Source organism: Trypanosoma cruzi, genomic scaffold (assembly GCF_000209065.1).
Source record: "Trypanosoma cruzi strain CL Brener 1047053516517 genomic scaffold, whole genome shotgun sequence".
In the NCBI taxonomy this organism is placed as follows: domain Eukaryota; phylum Euglenozoa; class Kinetoplastea; order Trypanosomatida; family Trypanosomatidae; genus Trypanosoma; species Trypanosoma cruzi.
In genome coordinates this window covers 15,791-27,066 of record NW_001849479.1, presented here as the reverse complement: position 1 = coordinate 27,066, position 11,276 = coordinate 15,791, and the positions used below count along the sequence as shown (strand labels likewise).

The window sequence follows — 11,276 nt, the reverse complement described above, 5'->3', positions numbered from 1 at the left end:
CTCATGACGACGGCCCTGTGCGCCTCGCCTGCTGCACGCATGAGGAGGGGCCGCGACGAACGGCGCGCTGAGGGAGCCGTGACGTGTGGGCGTGCGACGAGGGCCTGTGGGGCGGAGCACACATTTCTTCCCTCTTGTTTTGTTTTCTTGCGGCCAGGGCTGGCAGACACCCGCAGCGCCACACACACAGCCACGCCCTGCCGCCGTGTTTTTCTTTTATTTTGTTTTTTTGCTTTGTGGATTTGTGTGCCGCCACCGTGCGTGATTGTTGAGGTCGGGGCCGTGCCGCATGTATCGCCTCCATCCAGCTGTGCCTCTTGCTGTGTTGATGTGCCTTCCTGTGCTCCTTCTCTTCCCTTCTGCTTCTCCAGTACACCCACACATATGAGTATTTGCACAGTGCTCTGCCTTCTGTTTTTGCTTTGCCGGTTGATGGCGTTGCCTGCTCTTTGTGTGCTGGCGCGTGACGGACGGTGCCACGATGGCCTCCTCTGGCAATGACGGTCGCTGTGCTCTCGGCACACATCCACACACTCCTCCCTCTCTGTGAGAGTGATTGCGGCAGGAGCGTGGTCTATGGCAGTGGCTGTGGTGTCTTGGAGAGGGCGAGGCGCCGAAGGAGAAATAAGAGGCCGAACCCGCTGGACGATATTACGATGGCGGATGAAAGCTTTTTCTACGGTCTTTCATCGCTTTCTTCAGAAGTGCGGCGTGTCGCTGCCTGACGGGATGCCTGCACTCGGCACCCTTCGAGGCATTGCGTTCCTTCATTCAGTGTGATGCCACAATCATCATGGCAGCACCTTCCCTCACGGCTTTGAGTGTGGCAATACGAATGACGGCAAAACAACGATGAGGACGATGACGATTTTCACCGAGAGGCGGATTATTTGCGTGTCTTGGCACACGAATCCCAGGAGGGTTTGGATGCCGTCCCCACAATTCCCGGCCTTGCGGAACCGTTGGCTTTTGCGCTGTCACCCGCCGTAATTATTGCCCACGCGTTGAGGCTGATCCATTTGCCGTGGATTTCACGCAGCAGCTCTCGAGTGTTTGTGCTGCTCATCCCGCGTTGGCCCATTCGCATGTATCTGAGCGTTTCCTGGCGTGTGATTTGTTGTGTGTTGTCGAGGCCGCCGCCTCCAGGTTTCTTTTGGTGCCCAATAAGAAGCACTTTGCGTTGCGGTGGATATTTACTTGCGTGGCCGTTGATGCACGTGACGATGCTCAACGGGTGTGTCTTTTGTTTGGCGGGCACGAGGGAGACTTCGGTGTGTGCCGACGCCTCCGCGAAAGTATTCGTCGACGGATCGAGGCGAAACTAACGGAGGTCTGTCCGCTGCATCTCTCATGGCAGCTGCGGGGCACTCCGAGCGCACAGAGTGGATGGATGGATGCCGCGCAGCTGGGGAGACCAGTTTTCTTCTCCGCCCTCCGTTGCCCGGGGAAAATCGATAATCCGCAGCGCCACTGCCAGCTGCATTTTACTGCTGGGGATCGACTGTGCTGAAGTTGCCCGTCTAATGTGAATCGCAGCGTCAGTGCAGGAAGACGCTTTCACGCACTGCGAGTAGCTGCTCCAGGCTCGAGCTCATCAATATTCCCGGCAGGGAGCCATGCACTTTGGTGGCCGGTGACGTTCAGGCGAGTGTGTTTCGCCTCATCCGCCTCGTATTTGTGGGGGACACTGCGCATCGACCCTCCCCAACAGTTCCACCACCCTCACTTTCCCCCGTCACCCGCTGCCCTCTGCTGACGGTACAGTTGTTTGGCTCCGTCGATGATGCGCTTGTGAAACGTCCTCCCCGCACGCTGCAGGATTATTGTTTTTTTTTTTTGGCGATGCGATAAGTCCGGCGACACCGCAACCGTGTGCAGCACAAACTAATCTCCGCAGTGGACCCTATTTTTCTGCAGTGTCGCCGTCGTGATCCTGCCATTGTGTACTTGGTGCGGCTTTTTGTGGTTGGGCCAGTGCAGCCGTTGGATGCTCGGCTCGCTTTTGCGTTGGTCGCTTTGGGTCTCAGGGAGAAGAAGTTTAATTTGTTTCACGTGCGGGATAGTGGAGACACTGCCATGAGCAACTCTGCGGAATATTATAGACTTGTGGAGGAAGGGAGGCGACGGGGGAGGAACTGGTGGCAGCAGTCGGCGTGTCTCTTCTCCCAGGGGATGGAGACGCGTGGAGCAGAAACAACATTACTCCTGCCAACGACAATTTGACGCTTTGTGAGGACGATGGAGGGTGCGACAGACATGCCTGTTGCCTGCACTCCTCGTGTGACCGACGGATCGCGGCTGGTGGATGACCGCCTTTCAACAAACATGCCGGGAGAACGGTGTACGCCAGGTGTATTCGAGACGACATGCCTCGGGCCGATTGACGACGTTGTGAGCGATGCGGTGCTGCAGTGGTGTTTTTTGCTCTCTCGAAGCGTTTTTATTTCTTTTCCCTCTTGCCAGTTTGTTTTTTCCGTGGAGGAGTTGACGGCATGCGGTGCGGGTGTGGCGTCGGCGGAGTCATTCACGCTTTGTGTTGGAAGCGTTACTTTGAGTTGTGTTATCCACGCCGTTTGTACCTTTTCCTGCTGGGAGTCTTGTGTGTGTGGTTGAGTCCTTTTTCTCCAATTTGTTTGCTGAAACGATCAAATGCTCCGCCGCTGCGCATCGCCGTTTTTCCATGGCGGTGGATTGAGCAGATGCCGAGGGACTTGCAGGCGGAACCAATCAAGGTTTGCCTCACTCGCTGCTGCCGCATGACGATGGGTGGTGAGCAAACAGGGGAGGAGCGGGCGGTGGCAGCAACGCGTGCCGTGCTGTAGACACATCCAGACCTACCAGCGTGGCGACGGTGCTGACGCAGAGTCCGTTACTGAGGGAACACAATATGGAGGCGGGAGTGCCAGCGGAGCCTCGTGTGGTGGCGCGCATTTCTCTTATTGGCGGGGTGACAACCGCGCCTTCCAATCTGCTGGACGCTGATATCATGTTGCGCCTGATGGGACACGTTATCACCGTGGCAGAGCAGCCGTCTGACTCTCTTGATGACATCATGGCTTGGAGAATGGGACTTTCTCTCCCATCATGCCCAACATGGCCTGCACTGGTGCGTTGCTGCTGCGGTGATGACAACACAGTGACGGAGGGAATAGCGGTTGTGTATTTGCGATGAAACCTACCGGAGACGTATTCATCGCGTGCGTTTTCCACCTCAGCACGCGGTGGGTGGCGGTCCTTTGAGGATTGTTGTGGACGGGCTGTTTAGCCGCGGTCTTTTAGTGGATGGAGTTGTTATGGAAGATGATGCGATCCGCGTGCAGCACAACGGACGCCCCCAGTACTCCTTGGAGGAGCGTAGGCGAATCCTGCAGGGAATGATGAGGGACGGCCTGCCCGTGATGTGGCATGAGGCAAGTAACCGTCGTTGTGCGCACTCAAACCGTATCCCCGATGATGCGCCTATCGGCTGTGACGTGCATGGACAAATGCAGACCGTCCACATTTTTGTGGAATCGCGGCAAGCACGTTGGGGCATTGCCGAGTCTCCCCAATACCGTGAGACTCTTTAAAAATTTGCCATCGCCAGAGGGCGAGATAACCCCGACCAAGTTGGTTGTGCTTCTCCAGGGACGAGGCAGGCAAATATTTGTGTCCCTTGTGCGGTGCCTTGCTCTACCCTGCCGTCTGCCGTGGTGCCTCTCCGACGACATTCCTGACCCATCTTTGCCACCGAGAGGCAGACTTGGCTCCGAATGCCGTTTATCTGCGGACGCAACCCTGCAGTCGTACGTGCGGTATCTTCCACGCGTATTTTAGAGGGTACGCGTCATTGGTCTGGACGCCAACAACGCCATCGTACCATCCGATGCGACACCCTTGCACCGTTGTTGTTGCCGTTGCGGTGTTTTTATTTCTCCCGACGGGGGTGAGATGCGTTTTGTTTCTCACTTGTGCGCTGTGCTGACTCCCACTGTGGGCGCTGAGAGCGTGCAGCGGAACGATGGCAGGCTTGCGGCAAATGTCTCGCATAGAAAGGGAGGGCCGTTTGTTGCGCAAGTGTGGGGAGATGGTTGTGGTTCTCTCCTCCTTCTATTTTATGGTGGCTGTTCTGTCGTTGTGTGTGCGTGTTTCTTGTGTGGATGCCGTTTTGCGGTGCGTGCAGTGTGCGAGTTGTGCCTGCCGCGGGAGGTCGCATCATTACCGCGCACGCAACGGCGACGCTGCGACGATGTGTGTGTCTTTTTGCTGCACCTCTTTTTATTTCCCTTTTGCCCTTCTATTCTCCACTTGGTGTGCGGATCTGCTCGCCGAACTCAGCAACTCTACTGCTGCTTCTGCTCGCACGTGTACGCGAAGAGAGATGGCGATGGTTGTATGGTGCGTGTGGGAGCAAGGATTCCGGTGTGCACTGGCGCCTATTCGGCGAGAGCAACTGGACTGCGTGTCGTACTGGTAAGAAGCCGGATGGTCAATATGTAACGGAAGAGGAGGCTTTCAATGCGATATTCTGCGATTTTGCGGCGAGGAGCTGCTCGGATTACGGCGGCACGAATAATTCCGTAGGAATGGAGGAATATATGAGTCCTGACCTCACGACGCCCAACACCACCGATGTGTGCAGCGATGGAACAGCATCCATGGTCCTCGAGCACCCGCCCCCGCCGCCAAGGAGCCGACAAACAGCAGTGCGTGCAGCAGCGCCACACAGAGCACATCTCCTTTAGACAACGAGAAAGTCAGCGAGAGCAGAGGTGTCCCTTTTGAAGCTGACTTGTCCTTGCCGACGGTGGACGGCAGCGAAATTATCACCTCTTGTGGGTGGAGAAACCAATGCTGCCTCCGCTTTTGGGACTGTGTGGGGTTGTGGCAGTCTTCTCAGCCACGGAGTGTCGATTTTCGACCTCTCACGGAGAATATGAGCTGCGTTCCCCGCAGGTTTTGTTTTTACCCTTTTTGATTTTGCCTAACTGGAATAATACGCGCTCTTTTCTTTCTTTACTTAATGGTCGGCTGCTGCACACCGTCATGAGAGAAGTGTTTCCCTCCTGCTTGCTTCTGTTGCCTGCACTCGGTGCCGGCCCTGCGGCTGTGCGTTTCACGGACTTCACAAAAGGAGGAGTGGAGAGACAGGCCGGATGCCGCATGAAATGTGAGGGTTGTTGTGTGGGCTGGTGGAACAGTAAGATTTTTTTTCTTGTGAGGGCATTGTACGCATGTATGTATGAACACAGACATGCTGTGCCGCATGGCGTATGAAATGAAAATGTTGCTGAGGTGTATTTCTTTCTGGGCGGAGGGACTCCTGTTGGACACTTAACTCCTTTTTTTATTGTTTTGGTATTGCCTTTTTGCTTCTGATTTGCAGGTCGGTGTGCGTGCTGCCGCAGGGCTGCTGCCGTTGTTTACTTTGCGCGTTATTGTGTGACTTGTCTCTTCTTTGCTTTCACGCTGCGTTGACGGGGAGTTGGCTTGTGCTGAAGGCTGCAGGCAAGTGACAGGAGTGATGGCGATGATGACTGGCCGTGTGCTGCTGGTGTGTGCCCTCTGCGTGCTGTGGTGCGGTGTTAGTGTGGTGGCGGCCGATGGTGCTGGTGGTGCCGACGGCAGTGCGGGTGAGTATTTTGTTTTGCGGGACGGCGCGCTCAGCTGCGGAGGGAGTGCGCGGAGGCGTTCGGCAGGAGGACAGGAGGCGGTGCGAATATTTCTGCCGTGGAGGAATGCGTGCGTCGGGGGATGGCCGTAGCCGTTGGAGGCGTCAACACTCCGCTGTGGTCGCTGCTGTTGATTCTGATGACAAAAGTGGCGAGAGCAGCGATGGCACATTGAAGGGATTATCTTCTTCAGACCAGATGCCACAGGCGGGACAAGGTGGAGAAGAAGGACAGGAACATACAGGTTCACTGGAAGTGACGAATAAGTTGGCAGGAAACGAGGATTCACAAATAACAGGCGAACAGAATGTCAGTTCAGATGCCGATCCTCCCAAACAAACTGGGAGTCAAGTGCCAGCAGGCGGCCAACCGGAAGATGAGGAAGGCACGAAAAGTCCCCAACCGCCACCACCACCACCTCCAGCAGAACCACTACCACAACTGCCACGACAACCACCACCAGGAACAAACACATTACAGTCAGAAGAAACACATCCAGCAATTACAGTGGAAAAACATCCAAAGCCACAAGACGGAGGTCACTCACACGAAACGAAGATGCCACAAACGAAAGGCTCAACAAAGCACGAGGAAGGAGCATCCTCCTTGCAGTCACCGGAGAGCGTATCGCATTTGAGTCGAGAGAGTACAACACCATTATCTACCTCCACAGACAGCAGTGGCGTTGCCGGAAGCACGGTGGAGAACAGTGGTGCTAACAATCCCACACCTCCTGCCGCCTCAGTGACACAACATGATTTCGAGGGAAATACTGGCCCCGCTGCCCTGCCAGCCAGCAACACTGAATTGCAATCGGAGGAAATACCCAACGCAGGTATAATTGCCACGACAAATGATGACGTCAACGACAGCAGCCGTGCAGCTCCTACTGCTGAAAGGCCTACCGCTGGCACAAGAAGCACTCAAACCTCTGGTGATGCGGGTGACCTTGAACGGGCCAATAACGACAACGTCAATGATGATGTGGCACGCAACGGTAAGACCGCCGAATTTGAAGCCGCCTCGGGAGACAGGAACACTGAGGCAGATAATGATGAGAGATACACAACAGTACCAGAGACCGCCACCAATAAAACAATCAATACAGAGATACCAGCTGACAGCGCCGGCATCACCGCGGTGTCCCACACCACCTCCCCTCTTTTGCTTCTTCTTGTTGCGTGTGCGGCTGCTGCTGTGGTGGCCGCGTGAGAGTGAGGGGGAGAGAGCCGTGCACCGCCCGCACACACACTCGTCCTTCTCTCTCTGTGCGTGTGTCCCCTTGCATGGACTCTCGCCCTCACCTCACCCCACGAAGCACACACAATAATGTGCCCATTGTATATATGCATGCACACCCATGCAGGCCCGTTGGTGCTCTCTTTTGCACGACACGCACCGCTGCCGTCCTGCCTGGCTGCATGGGCGGAGCACCGTAACTGTTTCTGTTTTGTTTCCATTGCATTGAGTGGGCGACCTCTCTCTCTCTCCCTCTGTGTGTGTGTTTTGCTTTACGGGAGCAGTGAGAGTGTGTGCGCTGGTCGTCCCACGCTTCTTTTTGTTTTATTTTTGGTTGTGTTGTTGAGTGCACCCATTCCGCCGGCTGCGTGTGTGTGATGGTAAGAGTAATCTGCATGTGTGCTATCCGCTTCTCCCTATCTTTGCTTTGTTGGGACTCTCTTGTGCCGCACAGCTGCTCTGCAGGTGTACACGCTGACAAACGCAATAGCGGATGCACACGCCATGTTGCGCACGCTGTGGGGCGGCGTGAACGCTGAGGACGCACGCACGTACACGATTCTTGCTGCGGCTGCCCTTGCGAGGAGGGATGACGGATGACCGCGAATTGTTATGTTGCCGTGCTGCGAGCGTGATTTCCTAGGCTTGCTGCCCATGGGCGGCGTGGCGATTTGGTGTCTGGGATTATTGCGGATGGGCTTCAGCCCAGCAGCTGCACGGTCTGACGTGTTCCTCCCGCTGTTCGTACGCCGACGGAGGATTCACCGGCTGTGCGGGGCGATGTGCGGATGCGTTGGAAGAGACAAGAGTAAAACGACTGGCGGCAGCGCGTGTGTGCCGTGAAGGGCGGCTGTGTTTTTTTATCCTGCTGGTTTTTCTTTTTGTGAGGGCGTTGTTCAGTGTGTGCTGACGCGTGACGAATAACGACGTGCCGGGCGTGGCTCCTGCTGCTGCTGGTGATGACCGTCGCTGTGTGTTCCCGCTGCATTGTTCATCCTTCCCGTTTCATGTGTCTGCGTGCGTGAGTTGTTGTTGAGGGTGACTGCGGCAGGGACGACGATGGTGATGATGCCACTCACTGTGGACGCTGGCGGTGTTCACTGCTTCACTTCTTTTTCTTAACTTCTCTCTTACCCACACACAAAGGAAAGAAGTTAACAACAAGCGCTAATCGCCACTGTGAAATTGTAAGGCACTGAAAGGACCAACAGCACACACCGCCCACACAGACATATTTGTATGCTCTCACGCGTTGCTGCAGTCATGGCACCCCGCACACACAACCGTCGCCGCGTGACCGGATCCGGCGGAAGGAGGAGGGAAGGAGGAGAGAGTGAGCCGCAGAGGCCCAACATGTCCCGGCATCTCTTCTACTCTGCGGTGCTCCTCCTCGTCGTGATGGTGTGCTGCGGCAGTGGAGAGGCTGCGGGAGTTGCGGGGCAGCCAGCTGTATCCACGTTTGAATGGAGGGGCATCAATGAGAGTGAAACTGTGGACTCGTTGGGTGCTCCCAGCCTTCTAAAAGTGGGGAATGACGTGTTTGCCGTTGCCGAGGCGCAGTGCAAGAAGGAGGCTGGTGGTGTCAGTTTTACTGGCGTTGCATCCCAACTCCTCACGAAAAAAGCTGCTGAGACACCGGAGGAAGTTCTGAAAGAATCCAAAGATTGGACAAAAGTACTGGAGGAAGGTGCTTCCGAAGGTCAAAAGAAGAAAGTAGATGTGAGCCGACCAACAACTGCTGTGAAGGGGAATGATATTTACATGCTTGTTGGACAGTGCGGCAGTAAAGAATCTCTGAGCAGTGATGAAGGCGGCTGTGAACTTTTGCTGGTGAAAGGGAGCGTCAGTGGTGAGGATGCAAGTAACAAAAAAATTGACTGGAAAGATACTGAAAATTCCCCGCAAAGACTTTTTGACAAACAGCCCGATTCCTGGACAATGCTGATTGGAAGCGGTGGATCGGGTGTTGAGATGAAGGATGAGACTCTTGTGTTTCCTGTGGAAGGCACGAAGAAGAAGGCGGAGGGCACTGAAGTGGATGTGAAGACTGTCTCACTGATCATACAGTCGAAGGATACTACGAATTGGACGCTGTCGAAGGGGATGTCTGACGGTGGCTGCAGCGATCCCTCCGTCGTGGAGTGGGAGGAGGGAAAACTCATCATGATGACTGCGTGTGATGGTGGCCCTCGCAGGGTGTACGAGATCGGTGACAAGGGGGAGTCGTGGACGGAGGCACTCGGGACACTCTCGCGCGTGTGGGGCAACAAAAAGGACGGACAAGCGACGGCCGTTAGAAGCGGTTTCATCACAGCGACTGTTGGAAATGATGGTGATAAGAGGAATGTGATGCTCGTCACTCTGCCGGTGTATGCCGAGGAAGGCAACGAAAAGGGCAAACTCCATCTTTGGCTGACGGACAATACGCACATTGTTGATATTGGGCCGGTATCCGGTGAAGATGATGACGCTGCCGCCAGCTCCCTGTTGTACAACAGTGGAGAGAACACTAATGAGAAGAAGGAGGAGTTGATTGCACTATACGAGAGGCAGAAGAAGGAAGGGAAACCATCACCCGGTATGGTCTCTGTGTTTCTGACTGAGCAGCTGAAGCGTGTGAAGGAGGTGCTGGCGACCTGGAAGGAGGTGGACGGCCGTGTCTCCCATCTGTGCACCTCATTAATTGCTCAGAAGGATCGTGCCTCAACTGACGATGTCTGCAGTGCTGCTAAGATCACGGCTGGGCTGGTTGGCTTTTTGTCCGGCAACCTCTCCGGTGACACATGGAGGGACGAGTACCTCGGCGTGAACGCCACAGTAAATAATAAAGAAGGTGCAGCGGCGGCAACATTGGCCAGCACGAAAAATGGCGTGAATTTTACAAGGCGTGGCGCAGGGGCGGAGTGGCCTGTTGGCAAGCAGGGGGAGAATCAGCTGTACCACTTTGCGAACTACAACTTCACTCTTGTGGCGACGGTGTCCATCGACAAAATGCCGGAGGAGGGTACCATCCCGTTGGTGGGTGTGAAGATGAATGGCGATGAAAATAATGTGCTGCTGGGACTGTCGTACGACAGCGAAAGGAAGTGGCATGTACTGTGCGGTGACGGAAAAACGACGACGAAGCTCAGCAGCACGTGGGAGACAGAGACACCTCAGCAGCACGTGGTCATTTTGTTGAAGAACGGCACCCAGGGCTCCGTGTACGTCGATGGTCAGCGAGTGGGTGGGAGTGAAGAATGTGCATTGGGCAATGGTGCGTCGAACGAGATCTCCCACTTCTACATTGGAGGGGATGGAGAAAACGCAGCCAACAAAGAAGGCGTGTCTGTGACTGTGACGAACGTCCTGCTGTACAACCGCCCGTGGGATGAAGCGGAGATTACTGCGCTTAACCCGAATAAAGACCCCACTACTCCGGTGACCCCGAATGCTCAGGAAACCGGAACTTCGTCTGCTCTTGACGGAAGCCATCTGACGGAACGGGGACAGTCGATGGGGAGCAGTGGTGCGGGCAGTGGCGGTGCATCACCATCAGCGGTGCCCACTGTCAGTACTCCTTCAGCAGGAAAGGACTCCTTACAGCAGGTGGCGTCAGGAAAATCTTCCGATGGAACTCGAACTGTGGATGGCGGTTCTTTTTCTGATGGCGAGCCAACGGTGGAGACAGGAGACCGAAGTACGGTGCAGGGAGATGGATCATCACAAACTCCTGTGGGTACTCCCGCCACAGCAGATGCATATGACCCTAACGCTGAAGCCATGGGGCACGATGGAACCGCAGTGAATCCTGGGGCGAGCGCGAGCTCAGGTGCGGATGGGGAGACGGCGGAAGGAACGGACGGGCAGGAGAAGGAGGGGATCCACGCACAGAACGGGGACGTAAAGGCTGCGGCCCTCAGCAGCAGTCTCGGGAATGTGTCGCAGGGGAATAACACCGATGCCGGCAGTGTGTGCGGGAGCGGACTGCTGCCACTTCTTCTTCTGTTGGGACTGTGGGGGTTGACGGCTCTGTGAGGCGTGACTGGCGGCCGCGTGGAGCACTTGCGACCTCCCCTGCACGGAATTAATTCCAAGAACTAACTTTTTCCTTAAGATAATTTTCTTTTCTTGCTTTCTGTTTGTAATTCATAAATTTTTTTCGTGTTGCGCGTGTGTGTCCTTAAAATTTTTTTTTTTCCGTTATTAATTTTCGTCTGTTTTTTGTTTTTATTTTTCATTCCCCCATATCTTCTTTTTTTTGCTTTTGGGGCAATCACGATGGACGTTTTTTCTTTTCTACTCTTTTAATTGTTTGTTGCTGCACTCTTCCTGTGAGGGGTGCCGTGTGTTTCCCGCCCAACTGCTCCACTCGCACACCCACCGACACGCTCGTGACGACGGCCC

General features: G+C 55.1%; 1 protein-coding gene and 2 pseudogenes across 1 annotated transcript, besides 3 other annotated features; all 3 read left to right on the top strand.

Moving 5' to 3' along the window:
- Window positions 1-11,276: part of a sequence feature (areas not merged during assembly with more than two copies in the genome that could not be assigned to a particular haplotype) that runs on past both edges of the window.
- On the top strand, window positions 633-4,133 carry Tc00.1047053509897.95 (annotated as a pseudogene).
- Window positions 5,505-6,863, top strand: Tc00.1047053509897.80 (annotated as a pseudogene).
- Window positions 6,053-6,113: a microsatellite.
- Tc00.1047053509897.70 (trans-sialidase, putative) lies at window positions 8,130-10,907 on the top strand (the record flags this gene model as incomplete). The annotated part of the gene is made up of 1 exon (XM_815048.1): window positions 8,130-10,907. One exon carries the CDS (start codon window positions 8,130-8,132, stop codon window positions 10,905-10,907), a length of 2,778 nt encoding a protein of 925 aa, XP_820141.1.
- Window positions 11,059-11,138: a sequence feature (A-rich).